Source organism: Hemiscyllium ocellatum, chromosome 22 (genome assembly GCF_020745735.1).
Source record: "Hemiscyllium ocellatum isolate sHemOce1 chromosome 22, sHemOce1.pat.X.cur, whole genome shotgun sequence".
NCBI lineage: Eukaryota > Metazoa > Chordata > Chondrichthyes > Orectolobiformes > Hemiscylliidae > Hemiscyllium > Hemiscyllium ocellatum.
Genome location: NC_083422.1, coordinates 43,772,435 through 43,795,854, shown reverse-complemented (window position 1 = coordinate 43,795,854; position 23,420 = coordinate 43,772,435). Strand labels below are relative to the sequence as shown.

The 23,420-nt window shown below is 41.1% G+C and overlaps 1 protein-coding gene across 1 annotated transcript in view; it reads left to right on the top strand.

Moving 5' to 3' along the window:
- The window catches only part of LOC132826497 (rab11 family-interacting protein 2), a 94,385-nt gene extending 71,589 nt beyond the window's left edge, over positions 1 to 22,796 (top strand). The window contains exons 4-5 of the mRNA XM_060842458.1: positions 5,128 to 5,263; positions 22,344 to 22,796. Of these exons, the coding sequence (XP_060698441.1) occupies positions 5,128 to 5,263; positions 22,344 to 22,568 (361 nt within the window). The 3' untranslated portion in view covers positions 22,569 to 22,796. The remainder of the gene's footprint in view (positions 1 to 5,127; positions 5,264 to 22,343) is intronic.
- Positions 22,797 to 23,420: the final 624 nt, after the last annotated feature.

The window sequence follows — 23,420 nt, the reverse complement described above, 5'->3', positions numbered from 1 at the left end:
CATATCATTAACAAGTTCCATTGAGATACCAGACAGGTGATTAACTATCTCCATAGAGAAATAGGACAGGTAATTAATGAGCTCTTAAGAGTTACTGGACAGTCGAGCAGGAAGAACGACAGTTTAACTGGACAAGTTATTACCAACTCCTTTTTATGGATCCTTGGGGATAACAAGCAGATTAATGAGCTCTTTAGGACTTCAGAAATATAAAGGTTTATTGAACATACCTATGATCATCTGTGTGGAAAAGACAAGACCTCCAGTAGGTTTGGTGGATAAGTACAATATGTAAGAATATAAAAAGGACCAGGCAATTTGGTCCTTCAAGCCCTCCATCATTCACTGAGATAATAACTGACTGTCTGCTTCAACATTGTTTTCATATCTTAACAATGCAGAAACTTGTTGGTTTGTAGGGTAACATGAGCAATTAAGATATTGGTTTCAGTTTCTGGCCATCCCTTTTGCTTATTATTTAAATGAGTACCTCAGACGTCCTACAGTTCTCACTCACTGGCTTATTCCTAAGCCGTTGAACCCAACTTCCCTCTGTGTTCTGAGTTTTACAGTTCTTTTGCCAGGGCAAGGCACCTGTTCAAAATACAAACTTTCCATACGTTTTGTCTTCGAAATGTGAAGTAGCCAAGAGAAACAATGAAAACTGAAAAATATATTGTTTGTAGTAGTTGTACTTGCAAAGTGATGCGGCTGTACTCTGCTGTTGAATTTCTAGAGCTCTGTGTTCTTAGAAGCTGAACAAATATACAAGTCGGTCATTTAACCTAAAACAACAAACCTGAAGATGCTGGAGATCTGAAACAAAACCACAATTTGCTGGAGAAACTCAGCAGGTCTGGCAGCATCATGGGGAGGGAAGTGTTGCCATTTCTAGTCATCAGAACTAATAGCACTAGCCTGTTGCTTGTTGGTGGGGCCATGGTAGGGGGTAGATAGGTGGACAAGTCTGAAAACTGGTGCTCAGCCTCCCAGGCCATTGTTCACAACTGTCACCAATCTCATCTCCTTGTGGAGTACCTGGAACATTTCTTGTTCCAATCCTATTCAGACCACCACTCAAAACTCTTTCTCCAGTACATAGATGACATCGTTACTTCGAACTGGAAAAAGTTATGAATTTCACTTTCTTTTTCCACCCTGCCCTCACCTGATCCATCTTTGCCTTCTCCATTCCCTTCCTCAGTATCTTTGTTTCCATTTCTGGGATTAGGCTGGCTACTGATAGGCATTACCAACCCACCTCCCACAGTTACCTGAAGTATACATCCTCATACCATGCTTACTGTAAGGAATCCATCCCATTCTCCCAATTTCTGTGTTTGAATGATGCCACCTTCTGCAGTTGAGCCCCAGAAATGTTCATCATTTTCCTCTACTAAGGATTTCCCGCTCCTGTGGTTGTACTTTTAATGGGATACTGCAACCAGACGCATTCCCTTCCCCTCCCTGGTCAGCACTGCACAGGGATCTTTCCCTCTGGGACACCCTCGTCCATTTGTCCTCCCAACACCACACCACACCACAGCACCCTCCTATGCAACTCTGGAAAATGTATTACCTTCCTGTTTATCTCCCCTCAGTATTCAAGGCTCAGACATGCCTTCCAGATGAATTTGGCCTAATGTATTCATTGCTCACAATGTGGTCTCTCTATACTGGGTGACCGTTTTGCTGAACACCTGTGCTCTGTCCTTAAACAATGGTCCCAAGCTTCCAGTTGCCTGTCTCTTCAAATCACACCATGGTACCACACCCATATGTCTCAGACCTATTAACAGTGAGACTTAGCACAAACGTGAAGGACCTTGCAGCATTTATGACTCAGTAACTTTTAGAGCCTGGTATGTCCTTGTAATTTTTTTCTTGCCCAGCCACCACGACAGCCATGTCCTGCCTTGGAGTGGATTGCTTTCAGCGCATCCTACCCATTGAGTTCTACTCTTAGCTCTCATTTTCACTTACTCAACTTTTTCCTCTGTCCTGGCTTACTACCAACAAGCCCCTTTTGTCTCCCTACCCTCTTTATCTGACGCTTTTACCTCTTGCGCTTTCTCTCTCTCTCTCTCTCTCTCTCTTGTGTCCACACTCACCCACACTTGCCCACTCTATCCTGCACACTCATGCACTGCTGCCCCTCCCACCCCACCCACTCACCTCGCCCCCCCACCCACTCACCCACTCACTCACTCTTCTCTTTCCCTCACCTCCTCACTCTTCCCTCCACACCCGACCCACCCACTCTTCTCTTCCCCCACCACCTACTCAATGTTGTCTCCTCCCCCCACCCATTCACTCTCTTCTCTCTCCCACCCACCAACTCTCACTTCCCCCACCCACGCATTATTCTTTTCCTCCACCCACCCCCCCCCCACTCTTCTCTCCGCACCCACCCACTCTTCTCTTTTCCACCCCTGCCTGCCCAGCCACACCCACTCTTCCCTTCCCCACTCTTGCCTCCCCACCCACCCTTGTCTCCCCCCGCACGCTCCCGCCTGCCTCACCTTCACGCCCACGCCCGCCCACCCACCCCACTCTTCACTCCCCCGCCCGCCCATCCCCCGCCCTACTCTTCACTCCCCCGCCCCACTCTTCACTCCCCCACCACCCACCCCACTCTTCTCTTTCCCCTGCCCCGCTCCACTCTTCCCTCCCTGCCCCACTCTTCACTCCCCCACCCTACTCTTCACTCCCCCGCTCACTCCCCCACCCCACTCTTCACTCCCCCACCCTTCACCCACCGTGCTCATACTCTCTCCACCTCAACTCTTCCCCCACCTCCATCTTATCGTGCCTCCATTTCCTACCTGCCATCAGTTTTGATGGAGTTTCTCCAAATATTTGTATTTGGATCTTAAGTCATTTAGCTTATTTAAAATCAACAGTAAGTAAATTCATACTTTAAAAATAATACCATTTGTTTGGCTTTGACTAAATCTCGCCTTACCAAGTTTAAATTATTTTCAAATGTGAACCTGACAATATTCTGTTCCATACAGTATCACTTTAACTTTAACTTTGACTTCAAAATTAGTACTGTGATATCTCAGTTTTGACAACATTATTTTATGTTTCATCTCTGTCATAGTGCGCCATATCAAATTACTTCGACTTAAATTGGTAGTTAGGTTTGGATTCTCATTATAAGATTGTATATAAATTTCTGTAACATTGTCTTCAAATTGAATATTTCTACAATTAATTTGGTTTCCGTTTGTCACGTGTGGTAATTAGGGCCTGCCTCTTTAACCTTTTAACCATTGACCACCATATCCCCCAGCTTGTCTGACATGAGAACGACATCAGATGAAGAAAGGGCACGACAAATTACTGCCACACTTATATAAATTGAACTGTTCTCAGTTTTCACCACAGCTAATTCGATCCAGTTCACCTCACTCATTTTTCTGAGTGAGATCAAAAAAGGAGCCATGAATGAATAAGTCCATCACGTCCTTGACACATCAGTGTGAGAATGAAAAGCAGGCTGAGGGAGGGTTCCTGTCTTTAGAGTTCAGACAATACCTGATGAAAGAATGCCTCATTCAAATCAATCCTATAGCAAGTAGGGCAGAACGCCTCACATCACTATTGCAGACCAGTTAAGACTTAGCAGGTTTGATTCACCAGGCACCACCTTCTTGGAGTTGTGACCTTTGTTGTAACGTGACCTTTTCTTGTCTCCCTGACCTGAAGCCTCCCACTGCTGCTAAAGGCTATTTTAGATTCTGATTCAATTTAGTTATGCTGGGAACCCCAGCAGTGTTAATAAGGTAAAATGTCCAGGTCATGACTTGAGCAACATGGTTGTAACTTTCTAAACTGTACCAATTTAAGAAAATTGAACTGCAAGTAACATTGACTTATATAGAGAGGTGATGCCCTACTTTCCAAAAGATGCAATTGTTTGGTATTTACAGAAAATAATACGACTTTATATCCTAGCTTGAACTGAAGCATTTTTTAAGATGTAGGTAATACAAATAAAGGATATTGTCTTAGTCACAAATGTCTGTTAATCCAAAAGATAACATTCAAAACTCTGAAATTTAAGCTCGTTTTATTAACCCCTGTTCCATTTGGAGATTAGGCATTGATATTGGTATTACAAATTCCAAATCTTTTTTGGTTTATTTTGCAAACAAGTTTGAAGTATAAATATATATATCACTTGTTCTTTTAGTGGCAAAATGAGTTTTCATCACTGGAATAAATAATCAAGAGAAGAGGTATGAAATGTTAAGTAGAGGAGGGAGCAAAGGGACTGGTATTGAGGATTATTGCAACAGAACCATTGTTCAAGCTGAAATGGGAGTTCAGCTCTCTTGGCCGTGCTGCCGTGATTGAACTTTGAACAACAAGTTAATTTCCTGTACTCTGAAGACCATGAAATTAGTGAGTTCAAATAGAAATTTCTTAATAAATTATAGATCTGATCCATTATATTTAAATGCTGTGAAGTGGCGAGAGTCATTTTGAAAGTGCACTCTGGCACTGTAATGCACTAAATGTGTGCAGCAAATGCTGTAAGAAGGCAGATCTGACCTATCATGGAAAGATTTTAGAAGTACCTGAGGACATAAGGTAGATAAGATTATGGGAGTATTAATTCGTGTGATGAAATTTTAAAATTTTGGTTTACTCAAGTTCCTAAATATAGATGAATGCAAATTTTGATATTTTAAGTGGCGAATAAGGAAACTGGGAGAAAGAAAATACAAAAGTGAACTGTGCTGAATTATTGTTCAACTCTTTTATGTAGTCAAGTTAAAGGAAAACAATAGTTTTAAATTGATCAAGTGCCTAGACTTTGGCTACCTTTTGGATAAACTAACATTGTGCAGCAGTTGGACGAGGCTAGCAGTTACTTGCCATGTGTGTTGATTTGCAAAGAGCATTACAGTCACATCTGGATTGGCCTGTAATTCTTAAGTTGTGTGGAGAAGCTTCTAAAGAATGGACATTCGGAAATTAAAAAAGAGGGCGTAGGCATCAAAGTTTTACACATGACACATCGTTATAGTGGATCGATCGTGGATTTTCATTTAAATGAATGATTGTATAGTTACCCTGAACTTCAAGTTAGAATTTTTCTTTTTCTTATTCCAGTTTAACCAAACCCACAAATTCTGAAGATACAAAAACACTAGTATCCACTGACAGACGTAAATGTCAAGAAAATAATCAACATTCAAGTAATGCATTCAAGCAACATCACTTTGAACGCTATGGGGAGAAAAACAGAGTAAGTATAATAAATTTTTGACACTTACATAATGACATCCAAACACGTATTATGTACCAAGCCCAATAAAGTGCTGTTTGTCTTGAGATGAATCTTCCACTTTTTGACTCATTTCAGGACTCATTTAAGCTGAAATTGATTTTCATTGTGTTCCTGTTATAGCCATGACTGCTCTGATGATATTTTTAAATGTTAGTCCTTTGGTAAAATGTTCAACTTTATAGTTTCATTTTTGGATTAAATTTATTGTGAAGAGTTATTTAGTCAACGATTTTTGTGGTACATTGCTAAGTACTTCTTCTCCCTTCATGGATTTGGTATGTTGGAGCCACTACAATTACTGTTTTTTTTTATTTATCTTGTGTCTTTCCAATGTCTACATCTATTTTTATAGAGTCATAGATGTACAGCACGGAAACAGATCCTTTTGGTCCGAGCCGTCCATGCCGACCAGAATCCCAACCCAATCTAGTCCCACCTGCCAGCATCCGGCCCGTATCTCTCTACACTCTTCCTATTCATGTACCCATTCAAATGCCTTTTAAATGTTGCAATTGTACTAGCCTTCCACCCCCATCATGGCCACTTGCGCCCCTCACAATTCCTCATGCATCCACCAGTGCCACTCACCTGCATTCTGCTGACACGCCCCCCCACAGACCCCACTGTCACTATCCCCACCCCCCAGAACCCCGAGGGGAACACTACCCCTGCTCATATTCCATCCCCATTCCTCCCACCTCCACACCCACACCAGATCCCAGCTCCCAGCCCTGCCAAGTTTTCACCATCCCTCCAGACCTCCCCCTCACTGAGGACGAATGATCAGTCCTCAGCAAAGGACTCCCCTTCATTCCCCTCCGTCTACGCATCAATGAATTTAATACATGCCGTGACGTTGAACAATTCTTCCATTGGCTCCGCCTCCGAGCTTACTTTCACAACCAAGATTCCCACCCACCTTCCGAGGACCCCTTCATCCACCTCCAACACACTGCATCCACCTGGACACCCCGCGCTGGCCTATTATCCTGCCCTTGACCTCGTCATTTCCAACTGCCGCTGGGACATTAACCGCCTCAACCTGTCTAACCCACTCCAACCTCTCACCCTCGCAATGCGCAGCCCTCCAATCCTCTGCTCCAGTCCCAACCTCACCATCAAGCTAGCGGGTAAAGGGGGTGCAGTGGTAGCCTGGTGCACTGACCACTATGCCGCTGAAGCCAAACGCCAACTCGAGGACACCTTTTCCTACTACCCCCTCAACCATGACCCCCACCCCCCCATCACCAAACCATCATCTCCCAGACCATACAGAACCTAGTCACCTCAGGAGATCTCTCATTCACAGCTTCCAACCTCATAGAGTCGGGCAGTGGAGGGTTCCCGGACTATCTCCTTCCCAAGATCCACAAGCCTGTCAACCCTGGCCGACCCATTGTCTCAGCATGCTCTTGCCCCACACTGAACTCATCTCTACCTACCTCGACACTGTCCTGTCCCCCCTAGTCCAGGAACTCCCCACATACGTTCGAGACACCACCCACACCCTCCACCTCCTCCAAGACTTCTGTTTCCCCGGCCCCCAATGCCTCATCTTCACCATGGATATCCAATCCCTCTACACCTCCATCCGCCATGACCAGGGCCTCCAAGCCCTCCGTTTTTCCTCTCCAGACATCCCCAACAGTACCCTTCCGACACACTCATTCGTTTGGCCGAACTGGTCCTCGTCCTTAACAATTTCTCCTTCGAATACTCCCACTTCCTCCAGACCAAAGGGGTAGCCATGGTACACCTATGGGCCCCAGCTATGCCTGTCTCTTTGTTGGCTATGTAGAACAGTTGATTTTCCATAATTACACTGGCATCACTCCCCACCTCTTCCTCCGCTACATTGAATACTGCATTGGCGCCACCTCGTGCTCCTGCGAGGAGGTTGAGCAATTCATCTACTGCACCAACACATTCCACCCTGACCTTAAATTTACTTGGACCATCTCTGACACCTCCCTCCCCTTCCTGGACCTCTCCCTCTCCGTCTCCATTAATGACGACCGACTTGACACTGACATTTTTTACAAACCCACCGACGACACAGCTACATGGATTACACCTCTTCCCACCCTACCTCTTGCAAAAATGCCATCCCGTATTCCCAATTCCTCCGCCTCCGCTGTATCTGCTCCCAGGAGGACCAGTTCCACCACAGAACACACCAGATGGCCTCCTTCTTTAGAGACCACAATTTCCCTTCCCACGTGGTTAAAGATGCCCTCCAATACGTCTCGTCCACCTCCGCCCTCAGACCCCACCCCTCCAACCATAACAAGGACAGAACGCCCCTGGTGCTCACCTTCCACCCTACCAACCTTCGCATAAACCAAATCATCTGCCGACATTTCCGCCACCTCCAAAAAGATCCCACCACCGGGATATATTGCCCTCCCCACCCCTTTTCCGCCTTCCGCAAAGACCGTTCCCTCCGTGACTACCTGGTCAGGTCCAGGCCCCCCCCCCCCCCCCCCCCCTACAACCCACCCTCCCATCCTGGCACCTTCCCCTGCCATCGCAGGAACTGTAAAACCTGCGCCCACACCACCTCCCTCACCTCTATCCAAGGCCCTAAAGGAGCCTTCCACATCCATCAAAGTTTTATCTGCACATCCACTAATATCATTTATTGTATCTGTTGCTCCCGATGCGGTGCCCTCTACATTGGGGAGACTGGACGCCTCCTAGCAGAGCGCTTTAGGGAACATCTCTGGGACACTCGCACCAATCAACCACACTGCCCCGTGGTTCAACATTTCAACTCGCCCTCACACTCTCTGCAGAGGACATGGAGGTCCTGGGCCACATTCACCGCCGCTCCCTCACCACCAAACGCCTGGAGGAAGAACGCCTCATCTTCCGCCTCGGAACACTTCGACCCCAGGGCATCAATGTGGACTTCAACAGTTTCCTCATTTCCCCTTCCCCCACCTCACCCTAGTTCCAAACTTCCAGCTCAGTACTGTCCCCATAACTTGTCCGGACTTGCCCTACCTGCCTGTCTCCTTTTCCACCTATCCACTCCACCCTCTCCTTCCTGACCTATCACCTTCATCCCCTCCCCTACTCACCCATTGTACTCTATGCTACTCTCTCCCCACCACACCCCCCTCTAGCTTATCTCTCCATGCTTCAGGCTCACTGCCTTTATTCCTGATGAAGGGCTTTTGCCCGAAACGTCGATTTCACTGCTCCATGGATGCTGCCTGAACTGCTATGCTCTTCCAGCACTACTAATCCAGAATCACCACTTCCTGTGTCAGCCCATTCCACACATGCACCACCCTCTGCGTGAAAAAGTTGCTTCTTAGGTTTCTTTTATATCTTTCCCTTCTCACCCTAAACGTATGCCCTCTAGTTCTGGATTCCCCCACCCCAGGGAAAAGACTTTCTGTTTACCCTCACTGTGTCCCTCATGATTTTATAAACTTCTATGAGGTCACCCCTCAGCCTCCGATGCTCCAGGGAAAACAGCCCCAGCCTATTCAACCTCTCCCTATAGCTTAAATCCTCCAACCCTGGCAACATCCTTGTAAATCTTTTCTGAACCCTTTCAAGTTTCACAACTTCGTTCCGATAGGAAGGAGTCCAGAATTGCGCACAATATTGCAAACGTGGCCTAACCAATGTCCTGTACAGCCGCAACATGACCTCCCAACTTCTGTATTCAAGACTCTGACCAAACTTCTCCTTCACTATCCTATTCACCTGTGACTTTACTTTCAAGGAGCTATGAACCTGCACTCCAAGGTCTCTTTGTTCAGCAACACCCCCTAGGACCTTACCATTAAGTGTATAAGTCCTGCTAAGATTTGCTTTCCCAAAGGGCAATACCTCACATTTATCTCAATTAAACTTCATCTGCCACTTCTCAGCCCATTGGCTCATCTAATCCAGATCCTGTTGTAATCCGAGGTAACCTTCTTCACTGTCCACTGCACCTCCAATTTAGGTGTCATCTGCAAACTTACTAACTATACTTATGCTCACATCCAAATCACTTATATAAATGATGAAAAGTAGTGGACCCAGCACCGATCCATGTGGAACTCCACTGATCATAGGCCTCCAATCTGAAAAACAGCCCTCCACCACCACCCTCTGTCTTCAACCTTTTGAGCCAGTTCTGAACCCAAATGACTAGTTCTGCCTGTATTCTGAGTGATCTAACCATACTAACCAGTCTCCCATGGGGAGCCTTCTTGAAAGCCTTATGGGTTATGTTAATTCAGCTGATTCTCTTTTAGGGGGAGCAAAAATTATTGCTTGTATTTTAAGCAAACTTTTTTGTTTTATACCATTCCAATCAAATAGTTGACTGGTTTGAGCACTAGATTAGCCTGGTGAACTCAGCAGCTGCAGTTAGAATGAGTTATTTTAAAATTTCTCAGTTGACTGTTGTCATTAGTAAAGTGAAACATACTTTAAAAGAGATCAAGAGGATAAAAGGTTTGCTTCACCATAAGAGAGATGTTGAGTGCGATAGGTTTCTAATTGTCAAGAGTTACAGGGAGAATGGGGTTGAGAAACTTATCAGTCATGATTGAATGGCAAAGCAGACTCGATGGACTGAATGGCCAACTTCTGTTCCTATGTCATTTATGGTCAACAAATTAAGTGATAGTGGAACACAGTGGCAGCTCTTGCTTTCCCTTGAACAATACGGCATGGTGCAAAGGGTTGAACTTTGGTAACTTGCTTTAAAAAGTGAACTTTAAATATAAAATGTTCTGCTTATTTTCCTGGTCACTACCTAGTTTTGTCCAACAAGTTGAGTACAGTAGATTGAAAAAAGTTTGGATCACATTTTTGGTTTATTAGTCCAGAGCATGTTAATAATTCTAATTGACATCTATAATTACACTTGATTTTTACTATATGGTATCACTGAGCATTTGAGTTGACTCCCTCCACTTTGTCCTCAACAAGATGCCTTTGGTGTGGCTGCACTCACCTCAAAACCAGACATTGGAGTTAGCCACAATCTATTCCAGTTAAATACTTGGATGTCTGAAGCCATCATTGAGCCTTGCCTCATTCCATATGCCATTGTAGCCTACACCTAGCCTTGTCATCTCTTTACTCAACTATTTGAAATACTCTTAGGCTGGCATCCCACGCTTCACTCTCAATAAATTTAAACTCATCTAAATTTCTGCTATGCCTTTGAATTAAATTAGCTCTTGATTCCTATACATCCAACTTAAAGTTCACATTGTCTGCTTCAACCTCTAAATGTCTTTGTCCCTTCTATTTTTTGTAACCTTCTGCCCTGCACCACACTCATACAGAACTGATTATTTAACACTTGACTTTTGTTTATCCTCTTCTGACATCACACCACCATTTCATCTGAAAACATGCCCAAAGCTGGCTCACAAATAGAGAAAAGTTAAATGACTGGCTGCTTATTATGGAGGGAACGGTTTAGATAATTGACCACAATACTGTTAAAAAGGTGGCTGTTTCAGCAATGTGGCGAGATTTAGAGAAATGATGCTGAATCACATGAAGCCCTCTACAGCAATGATGTGAGAAAGGGTGGTGAGTAAGTTTCTGTTCCAAATTTGAGTAAGTAATACCTGTCTAAGATCTATCTCTGATTTTAGTTTACCAAATTTTAAAATGTATTATTCAGCAGGTTGTGCATTTGTGTGGTGAAGACTAACTTAAAGTGCACAAATGTTATTCTAAAATCACATCATGGTAAAAATTGAATAGGTACTCTTTTTGTGGATTTAATTTTATGAATAATAAAACTATCTGTAAATGATATATAGTTGAGTTGTACAAATTAAGTTTTTGTGATCCTTAATGTTTGGGAAATTTAACCGATACTTGGCATGCAAGGAGTTTGCAAATTCTTTTATGCATATCCTGTCAAACATGAAAGGCTTTATTTAGTGTGTTCAGTTTTTTTTTTAGAAATCTTATAACACAGCCTGGATTAATCCATAGCTGATTAAAGTGTAATTTGTAGCCAGACGTGGGATTCCAGTGTATCATTCACATTTGCTTCTGTTTTATATGGAAGCCTTGGTCCAGGCATAACATTTCTTGGCAGCCTAGTTATACTTTAATCAGAATTTAATAGTAACAAAATTTTTATCAAAGTAATATGTTGACAAATTAGCCAATGAGTTTTCTCCACAGACTTTCATCTTGGCAACTTTGATTCACTTGAATCAAGTGTCAGCAGAATGGTCTCCCTTTTTTATTGTGCATTTCACACATAACTTTATCAAAAATGTATTGAAGCTTTGCTGATTTTTTTCCTCTATGGTTAATAACCATATATGCTGCCAATGACCAGGATGTATTTTGATGGAATTTTTGCATGAGGACTCTGCCACAATCCCCATAAGAGCACACTGAAAGAATTACCTGGGAAATTGAATTTTTTCTTGGGGAATTACTCTTTGTTTGGAACCCTCAAAGTCTCCATTTAAATCAGACTTCAGAGAGTTCCAATAAAATTAAGTAAAATGGTTACTCAGGAAAACTCCGATTGTTAAAATACATGGTCTACTCCTGAGCAACTGTTAAATTGTACCTCATGCCACCAACGGCATCTCCCCCAGATCACTTTCATGCCCCAAATGATCCCCCAGCAGAATCATCTCAAACACCGAAGTCCCTACCCCACTGCATCTGATCCAAACCAATATTCTCACTGGACCCACCCCAACTCTCTGCAGTCAAAACCAAACTAGCATCCAGACTGGCCTGATCTTCCTTCCACCTGGCATCCTATCCAACTGGCACCTTGTTCCTCTCTATTCTGACATTCTACATCTAAAACCTGCCAAGCTGGTACTCTTGCCAGCTAGCATCCTACTCCCTTAGCACCTACCAATATACCCACCTGGCACGCTACCCTCCAATTACCCTAACTTACCTAATGTACTTAGCCACTTTGACACCATTTGACAGCAGCTGTCAGGACCATTACATTTCGGAATATGGTAATCCAACTGCTGTGAAAATCTCTAGCATCTGCAGTCTTCACTTTCAAATATAGATTAGATTAGATTACTTAGTGTGGAAACAGGCCCTTCGGCCCAACAAGTCCACACCGACCCGCCGAAGCGCAACCCAAACATTTACCCCTTTACCTAACATACGGTCAACTTAGCATGGCCAATTCACCTGACCCACACATCTTTGGACTGTGGGAGGAAACCGGAGCACCCAGAGGAAACCCACACAGACACTGGGAGAATGTGCAAACTCCACACAGTCAGTCACCTGAGTCGGGAATTGAACCTGGGTCTCTGGCGCTGTGAGGCAGCAGTGCTAACCACTGTGCCACTGTGCCACCCACAAATATGCAGGTTTCTGCTGACTGCTCCAGTTTCCACACACTGCCCAAATACATGCAGCTTAGGTGGATTGGCCATGTTAAATTACCCCATTGTCTCCAGGGATGTGCAGGCTTTATGGATTATCCATGGTAAATGCGGGGTTACTGGGATAGGATAAGGAATGGATTTGGGTGGGATGTTCTTCCATCGTAGACTTCATTAGTAAGTGTGTAGAAGACAGTGTGCTGAAGAAGTTGATCCACATGTTCCCCAACTAGAAACCATGGATGAACTGGGGACCCATTCCCTCATGAAGTCTGTCTAAGGCATACAAGTCAGGCAACCCTGATCTATGCAGAAATTCCAAGTACAAACTTCATAAGGCCATCAGAGACACCAAGTGGCAATACCAAACTAAGTAGGATACCCAGACCAACCACACGTTACCCATTGTTTGTGGCAAGGCTTACATGATGTAACCGCCTACAAAGCAAAGTCAAACAGGACAATAATACATCCCTACCCAATAAACTCAAAGTATTCTATATTCACTTTGAAAAGAAGGTCAATTAATTGATGTCATCTAACCCGTCCGCCTCGGATAAACTGTACCCACGGTAACTGCTGAATAGATTCAATTGGCCTTAAGAGTGAACCTACAGGAAGCGACCAGCCTGGAGGGAGTCGCTGGCTGTGCTCTCTGACCCTGTGCAGAGCAGCTGATGGGAGTATTTGCAGACATTTTTAACCCCTCCTTTGTACAATCTGAAGTTCTCACCTGCTTCAAGAAGACTAGCATCATTCCAGTGCTAAAGAAAAATCATGCAGTATTCCTCAATACTACTGCCTGGTGACTCTGACCTCCATAAATATGAAATGCTTCAAGAGATTATTTGTGGCTCACATCAACTCCAGCCTGCCAAATTGCCTTGATCCTTTGCAATTCGCCAACCAGCACAACTGGTTCACAAAGATGCTGCCTGGCCTTACACTCATCCCTAGAACTTCGGGATGACAAAGATATCTACTTAGTGGCTACAGTTCCACCTTCAACTCATCTCGAAATTCCAAGACCTAGGTCTCTGCTCCCTACTCTGTAACTGGATCCTTAACTTCCTGATCCGTAGACGGCAATCGGTAACATTGGGCGTCAACAGTACCTCCACTGTATTCCCCAACACTGGTGCCCGCAAGAGTGTGTACTCAGCCCCATACTATATTCCTTTAATACTCATCACTGTGTGGCCAAATTCTTCTGCAACTCCATTTACAAATTTGCTGACAAAACTATTATAGGGCAGATCTCAAACAACAAGGCAAAAGAATACATGAAAGAGAGAGTGCTTAGTGACATGGTGCAAAGACAACAATCTCACCATCCGTGTTAGCAAAATGAAGGAGCTGGTCATTGACATCAGGAAGTAGAGTAGAGGGCATGTCCCTGTCTGTATCAATGTTTCCCAGATGGAGATGGTCAAGAGCTACATGTTCCTGGAAGTAATGTGGAATAGTATCCCTACAGTGTGGAAACAATGAATCGGCCCAACAAATCCACACCGATCCTCCAAAGAGTAACCCACCCAGACCCACTCCCCTACTGCTCTATATTTACCCCTGACTAATGCCGCTAACCTACACATCGCTGAACACTATGGACAATTTAGTAGGACCAGTTCACCTAAACTGCACATCATTGGATTGTGGGAGGAAACCCATGCAGACACAGGGGGAATGTGCAAACTCCACCATGACTTGATCACTAATAACCTGTCCTAGTCCACCCATGTTGAATTTCCTTAGCCTCAACATGTCCACAAGGATTCTTACCAATTTTTGTAGATGCACCATAAAAAGCATTGTGTGGACACATCACAACATGGTTTGGCAACTGCTCTTCCCAAGACCGCAAGAAACTACAGAGTCGTGAACACAGTCCAGTCCATCTCACAAACCAGCCTTTCATCCATTGACTCCATCTATACTTCCCTCTACTTTGAGAAAGCAACCAACATAATCAAAGACCACTCTCACCCCAGTTATACTGTCTTCAACCCTCTTCCATCTAGCTGAAGTTATAAAAGTTTGTTTATACATACAAATAAATTCAGAAACAACTTCCTCAGTATTACTAGACTTCTAAATGAACTTTTTAAATTTTAATGTTGATCTCTCTCTGTCTCTCTCTCTCTCTGTCTCTCTCTCTGTCTCCCTCTCCCTCTCTCTCTCTCTCTCCCTCTCTCTCTCTGTGTCTCTCTCTCTCTCTCTGTCTCTCTCTCTCTCCCTGCATTCCTCTGTAGCTGTAACATTGTATTCTCGTTCACTCTATTTTGTTACCCTAATACACTTTGTATCATATGATCTGCCTGTACTGCAGGTAAAACAAAACTTTTCACTGTACCTAAGTATATGTGGCAATAATAAATCAAATCTAATCTTCAGTTCAATGCAGACTCAATGGGCTGAATGGCCTCTATTTGCACTGTTAAGATTCTATGATTCGAAGTGCAGATCTCCATTCTTTTGTTTGCCATTCTCGTCCTTTCTTTCAATGTATACAAAATTGCCAGTCCTTTAAAAATTCAGCCCCCAGCCCATTATTTCAGTTTAGAAGGGAAGTTGTTTCATAGTATTTTTTTAATGATTAGCACTATGCTGTACAGAACCAAATCCAAATTAGTGGCATTGTATGTTCTAATAGTGAAATTAAATGTTATGTTTAATACACCATTTTGTGCGAGGATGTTGACGAAATGCTGTATAACTAATGGATAGAATTTTCAGGAACATTCCACACAAGATCATTTTGCATGCATGCATTTTTCATAGAACCTGAGGAAATAAAACTGGGGCCAAATATTACATTTTAAATGATGTTGAGAGCTAGAGTTTAGGGAAAAAAAAAATGAGCATAGCTGTTAAAGAAGCTTTTGGAAATTATGTTTAAAACGTCTATCAAAGGATTTGCCAGCTTAATCTCCCATATATTCTTGTGATTTCAAAGAGGCTATCCACCAAATAGGTTAACATTACCTAATTACTAATACAGTTTGAATACTATCCAATAACTGCAATTTCTACATAAATAATTACTCTAGCATTTGTGAATTATGACTTGAAGATGTGCCTTATTTCAAGTTCATTGAGGGCCTGTGGTATACCAATTATTCTTCAAATTATTCCTTTAATTGTAAAATAGATTTCTCTGTTTAGTTAAGATGTCTTTTGTGTAGTGTCTCTTAATATTTATTTTTAGTGAAAGTGTTATTTTAAAGACAAGGAGATACAGTTCTTGAAGACTGTATGCCGAAGAGTGCCAAGTTGAATTCACGTTATTTGCTCTTTCATTAAGAATCTGCATTGGTTTCAATTGGTGCATAATTTATGTGGTCTCCATACAAAAGTTTCAGGATAATTTGTCACCTGTTCTCCATCATTGCGTACTGAAGAGGCTTTATGCTGGGTCTGTACGTAATGATTAGAATGGTTGCCAATTCCATTCTACTGCCAGTACCTGTCTCCAAAATGCAGTGTTTAAATAGGAATGATAGTCAGTTTAGAAGCAGTGTGAACTCCTTAACACCTAATTAAACATTGAAAAGTAAATGAGGGGAGTAGAACAGCAAATGTGAAACTAACTATATTGATATTCCCAGAGCCAAATTTCTGGTTGGAACACCAGTAAGAAGATTATGGCTTGCCAGATCTTTCTTCCTTATCTGACTCTTCAAACTGCTTTGGTATTAACTTGTGTATTTTTGACATAGTTATTCTTAAGTATTCTTGCCTGCAATGTGGCCAAGCAAATTTTGTATGTTGATCTATAAGTCTGACTCTTAGAACACCCAAGTGCAAGATTTCCCTGTGAGCTTTTGAATCCACCATCCGGCTGAAATGTGGGTCAGAAACCTGCACTGTGATAAACAACCACTCATTGAAGTTTTCCTCAGGGCACCCAACCAGAGATCAGAGGGTGAGCCTTCCATCCAATTAAGGATGGCAGGCAAGCTTTCAATTTGGAGCCAATCAAAAGCCTTCCAGCCTGAAAGGAGCAGCAGCCTGCATTGGCAGGAAAAGAAGGAAGCTTGTAAATGTGTTGGGTTTCAAAGTCAGTGAGGTTTGCCTGTAGCTGCTGCAGCAAGCCTTGGGGATCTTTGAGTGTGTCTGTACATAGTCCACCAACCTACTCTTCACTCTGCCACACAGCAAACATCTCCTGTCAACTCCTCCTTCCATGTAATTGGTTGTTAATTACCTGCATCTCTATCTGAACCCCAGTCTCCACAAAAAATTGTATTGTGGGCTTAAAGGTAAAGCCCCATACATTAAATTCCGAAATATGCCATGAATGTGTTGTTTCTCTTCACTATTGTAGCAAGTATTGTTTATGCACTTGAGTTATTTTTTAAAGTCTTTAGATACTAGCCATCTGGAAAATCTACTGATCTATTAGGTGAAATACATTCTCACAGTTGGCAGTGAAATGGTTCAGAGTTGGAAATATAATTGTTTTACTTTACTTTCCCTCCACTATGCAAGTACAAGTAATCTTTTTCTGCAAAATCAACTCATCTAGCACTGTATCTTGGAGAAGATGCTTGTCTGTTTCACAAGTTTGAATGATTTCAAGCCTGAGTCAGTTTCTACTAATGCTTCTTTAGCTGGGAGAAGTGATAAAGTGGCTTCTAGAAATCTCTAAATCTAGAAATTGCTTAGCTTTTTTAAAACTACTTGATTGAATGTGTCACTTTGTGACCTTTGAGCACATGTATAATAAAGTACATTTAAATGGTCTAGTATTTTACAAGCAAATCATTTTATAGATGTAGTATTATCCTAAAGTATAATGGTTTGTGTGAAGAATTGGAATAGTTCAATGTATGATACTGAATATATAACTCCATTTTACAAACTGCTGTCCAGTTTGTGTTCTTTGTATTACAGAGTCACTTTCAGTCAAAGAGGTAATTATTCCTGCCTGTTTAATGCTATGGAATCTTTTAAACTTGTATTATATTGTGGATAACACAGCTCCAGCAATAACTGATAGTCATGTTCAGGTCTCTTCTATTTATAGCTTGAATGGCAAGTTTATTGTCCTTTGTTGGACCTTCCCTTGTAGACAAAAACATTCCCTGTAATAGAAAACATTACTGGCTATACACACAGGTTGAGCATACAAAGCATGATGGCTGTGGTGGTTGGCTCCATTATAGGCAGAGGTCCTAGCATTCCTGATTGCATGAAAGCAATGATGTATGTAAGGCTCCGTGTCAATTTTTGACACACCATTGAAGAACCGATACGGGCACCTGATTTTTTCAAACTTGTATGACAGTTCCTCAAGTTCCTATCAAAACCTTTTTGCTCATTAATATTATTTCCCAGATGTCATGCAAAATTATAGCTCACATAAATTTATGCCAGATCTAGGTGCACTAAGATGTAAAACTGCATTACTGATATTTTATTTCCATCTTTATTTATCACTCTAGACCTACAAAATATTTTCTGTATACTTTAATTGAAATAAATGATTTGCATTTAAAAATATTCATTATTACATTTTCTTAAACATTTGCATGTGAGATGGTTTGGTGGCTTGTAACATGAATATTTAGGCTTGAAGCAGTTAAGAAGGAACATAGCATAAGTTTGTTGCTCTCCTGACCATTTGCACTAATTTCTAGTATTATGTGATTAATAGCAGATTCCACCATTTGCATTGATTACATCCAGATGTTCCCCACCATCCCCTCTTTCAAACCTTCTGCTATATCTGTATTGGTCACACAGCTTGTCTGATATACAATATTGGATGAATAGAGGTTTTCTTCATTTAAAATGTGAAGACCAAAGCCTTCTGTTCACACTAGAAATGCTGTTAAATAATCATCAATTTCATCTCCTTCCCTGACGACTTTCTGACTCCAAGTCCAACTATTCACTACATCAGTGCCTTCATCCAAACCCATGCAATGTTCGTTAAGAGTACTTATTATCGGTTCTGTAATTTTGCCAGTCTTCTCTGCTGCTTAACTATATAAATTGCTGATCATTTATTTCAATTAAGATATACAGAAAATATTTTGTAGGTCTAGAGTGATAAATAAAAAATAAAGATGAACATAAAATATCAGAGATGCAACTTTAGGTTTTAGTGCACCTAGACCTGGCATAAATTTGTGAGCTATAATTTTGCATGACAACTGGGAAATAATATTAATGACCAAAAGGTTTTGATAGGAACTTGAGGAACTGTCAAGGAAATCAGGTGCCTGTATCAGTTCTTCAATTTTGTGTGAAAAATTGATATTGAGCCCTGCATACATCATTGCTTTCATGCAATCAGGAATATTAGGACCTCTGCCTATAATGGAGCCAACCACAATGCTCTTGTTACTTACAGACTTCACTGTTGCAGTACAATCTTGGCTTGCCTTTTGCTTTACATTCCATGTAAATATCAGCTCATCAGAAATTCCACTGATCTAGTTTGGCTTCAGCTACAGCTATTCCTCAACTGTAAAACTCTAATGCTTGTATTCAAATTATCCAATCTCTGTAACACCCTGCATTAGGCAGAGAAATTTCTGTCGGAGTCCACACACAACTTGAACAGCATTTTCTTGCATAGAAATTGAGATATGAAATGTCAAGTATTAACTATTTCTGGTGGAAACGCTGATAGAATCTCTGACAGCGGCTTAAATACCTGTTGCTAATGCAATAAAGGTCTTGAGGGCAAAAAGTGAACAGTAGTCAGATATCTTTCCATGTTGAGTGAAGGTTATAATTTCAGTTAGTCACCTCTTGGAGGTATGTCACAATCATGTGAGGGTGGAAAAATATAAACGTTATCAATTTCAGTAAATGCACTGCAAGGTCAAGACTAGGGGCTATGAAAATGATTATCCAAGTTATACGTTGCAAAGGTAACTCCTTGAGCCAATAGAAATTTTCTTGGGAGCACAATATAACAGCCTACAGCAAATTGCTTTTACGTAGCACCTTTTGACATAATAAAATGTACCGTGACACCTGACGAGCAAAACAAAACTGACATCGATCAACCTAGGGAAATACTGAGCAGGTGACCAAAAGAGATGGTGAAGTTTGAGGAGAAGAGATTGGGTCATGGCACAGAAGGCAACCTAGATGATAATCAGTTCTGTCATGGAGTCACTGAGTTATTTGGAGGTCCCTGCAGATTATTTTGCTGCCAATCCAACGCATTTAGTGACCGAGTTAAAACAATAACTGATGATAAAAGTAGGTATCTTGACTTATAAATGCAGTTTTAAATTGATTTACATGTTGCAAGAGAACCTAAGTTATGGTGGTCAGTGGTTGAAAATCAAATCTTCATTGAAAAAGGCGAATTTGTTTAAGTACTGGTAAAGTAAATTAAATAAATTCCTCCAATTGAGCTCAGCACACTTTGTTATTTAAATAAAAATCAGTTTATCATCTTGTTGATATTTTCTTTTGTGTAGCAAGGTAAGGCGATCTGTGATTATTCAGTAAAAACATAGGACAAACTATGTAACTTGTTTAAACTAGTTTAACTAATGTTGCCCAAACCAACGCTCGAATAGTATAGAGCAATGTCCTCCAAATTGTGATATAATTATTCTAATTCAAGCGATGAAATACTAGTAATTAATACAAGTACTAATAAAAGTCATATGGAAGTTTTCTTAAGTGTCTTTAAGGATTTTAATCAACAGCATTCATCTGGCTGCATGTTAAAGGAATGAGTTTCCTTCTGAAATGATGACTAAAACCCCTTGAGTACACAGAGCAAGCTTCCCCAGTATCTGACTCACTGACTTCCTGACCCATGTGTATTTGATGGTATTGTGCTATACAAAAATTAAAATAATCTACTCTCCACTTATGAAACCTTCATCTTTGAAGCAGTGAATTAATTTCTTTCGCTTGCATATGAAAACATAATATCATCAGAAAAGTAAATACTGAAAATACAAAACATCGGCAGTCATAAAATAGTTGCCAATAGTTGTCTTTGTACCATTGCAGTTAATAGGCTGCTCAAAACAAATTTTAGTTTTGAATGATTGATATAATATTGATTACAAGCTGGAGAACTCAATCATCCTACCAAGAAATTAGGACCTAATATCAAGAAGACTGATATTTCCAGTTTAAAATAAAATTAACAACAGTTGCAACCATCTGTATTAAAATATAATTTTGCAAAGTGAGTTATTTTGCATGAGAGTTTCGGGGGTTTTTTTATTCACTCAGTGTGTAGCGTATCATTGTCTAGGCCAGCACTTATTGCCCATTCCTAATTGCTCTCGAGAAAGTTGCTTGAGGACAGTCTATGTGGTGTAGATGTACCCACAGTGCGATTAGGGTGGGAGTTCCAGGTTTTCGACCTAGCAACAGTGAAGGATGGTGTTTGACTTGCAGGTAATGATGTTCCAAAGCCTCTGCTCTCCTTATCCTTTAAGGCGGTAGAGGTCATGGATGTGAACAGTGTTGAGGATCCTTTGGTAAATTGTTTTAAGTCATTAGGTTATTTTTCATACTTTGTACATTCAAAAGCATTAACGTGCTGATTTTCAGATAGAATGGCATTGATTTCCTGGCCAAGAAACTGGCAAACCTTTTGGTACTAGTGCAACCTTTGGTTCAATACCTCAAGCATTGTCTGTATTGCAATTTAAATGCTATTCTGAGTATATCCTTCTATATGCTTCATGTGACTTCCTTGCTTGGCACGCTGGATGCAAGGAATTCTCATTACTTTTAAGCTGCTTGTGTTCTTTCCTGGTAGTTCTGAATTTATTTTTCCTTCATAGTCAATCTAGGGAGACCTATGAATGAAAATACCAAATGTTTCCCCCATTGTTTTTCATTAAGGTCACTTTCATCTGCAGGAATATGCCCCATAAATGGGGATGTTGAATAGCATGACAGCATTGAACTTTGTTTCCAAAATGTATGTTAGGAATATTATTTATTATTTATTATGATTACACAAACATAATATGCTTATGCCCGAAACGTCGATTCTCCTGTTCCTTGGATGCTGCCTGACCTGCTGCGCTTTTCCAGCAACACATTTTCAGCTCTGATCTCCAGCATCTGCAGTCCTCACTTTCTCCTTTTTTTCAGTCGTCCTACATCGCTTCCCTTGTCCAGTTCTCTAACAGCCTAATTATTGCATAAAAGCAAGCTTCCAAGTGTGAATACTTATTTCTAATATAGCAATTGAGGTTCATTGGGCTGGATTGGATATTTTCAATGTTCCAAGCACAAAATTGTTTTCAGTAGTTGTTGATCTATATGACGTCCAGATTTAATGAATATGTAATTATGAACTCTGCAAATAAAATAAAAGAATGCAAGAGGACAAAAGTTTATAAATTTATGCTTGTTCTTCAGGTAAGTCTTAAATTCCAAGTCCATCTCTCAGCTTGCATGTTTCCTGACGCATTCAAGTTGGTGTTCACCTGTTTTGAAATAGCTCCATTTTCATCACCCCAGTTTTACTTAACCAGCGCCAGTCCTTGCAGAAATATTCATTAGATATTATGATATCAATGATCAGCAATGATGCTGCTATGGTACAATGTGAGACAGTAATTCTGTTTAAGCTATAGGTGGCACACTGTATTCAATTGTTTGTTTAAATTAGTCTAATACATGGAGGATTTGAATTTAAGCAACCTAATTTCAGTTTCTGATTCCAGGATCTCTGCCTACTTGCCACTGGATATCGTAATTTGTCATATGATGAGCTGATCTATGAACTTGTGAAGCAAAAAGAACTTGTTAAGAGAAAAGATGGTCAAATCCGGGAGCTTGAGGACTACATTGATAACCTTCTAGTGCGAGTAATGGAAGAAACTCCCAGCATTCTTAGAGTGCCATACGAACCATCTAGAAAAGCTGGGAAGCTTTCAAAAAACAATTGACCTAATTAATATTTTTGAATTGACAAAATATTCTTAATGCCTGTGACAAAAAGCGATGGCAACTTGATCTTTATAGACCATGAATTGGTAAAGAAGTTTACAGAATGATATTACTCTTTTTCATAGTGGCTATTAACTAATTGTTGCCAGGCAAAGTAGAAACTATATATCTTAAATCCCTCTCTCTCTACCTCTCCATCCATATCTCTCTCTCTCTCTCTCTCTCTCTCTCTCAATTTGGCTAACATTTAAGAATGAACTTAAATCAAAATTTCAGTTTGTTTTTAACAAAATATAATTCATACCTTGTATAGATTAGCAAATACATAGCGACCTCATTGGTAGGTTGACCTGGGGGAATCCCTCCTGAGTGACACTCACCTATTGACTTTGCATACTGTATTTATTTTTATATTATCTTTTTGGATAGAATGTAGCAACAATAGAATGAAAAAGCAACTCGAAAGTGAATATAGCTTTGCAGTAATATTTCATCTAAATAGCTCCAGTACTATTGCATACCTTTTGGGAAAGGTCCAACACTAATTTGGGGAGTTTCAGAGTGAATTTGGTGTTGCAGTTTCTATGATATGCTAGAAGCCATTAATACACTTGAATATATTGGAACAAACCATCAGTATACTCAGTGATGCCAAAACTGATTACCTTTTACTTGCCTATAACTTGATTATCTGTCGTATTTGTGTACTTTGGGGAAGGGTCTGACATATTTAATAGGGAGATGTTCACGCAATAAATTTAGTGGTGTGTTTTGTATGGTATTGCAGCAGGCATTCATACACTTCAGAGACATTGTGTTCAAATGTATTCAACTAATGTTCTGTGATGCTA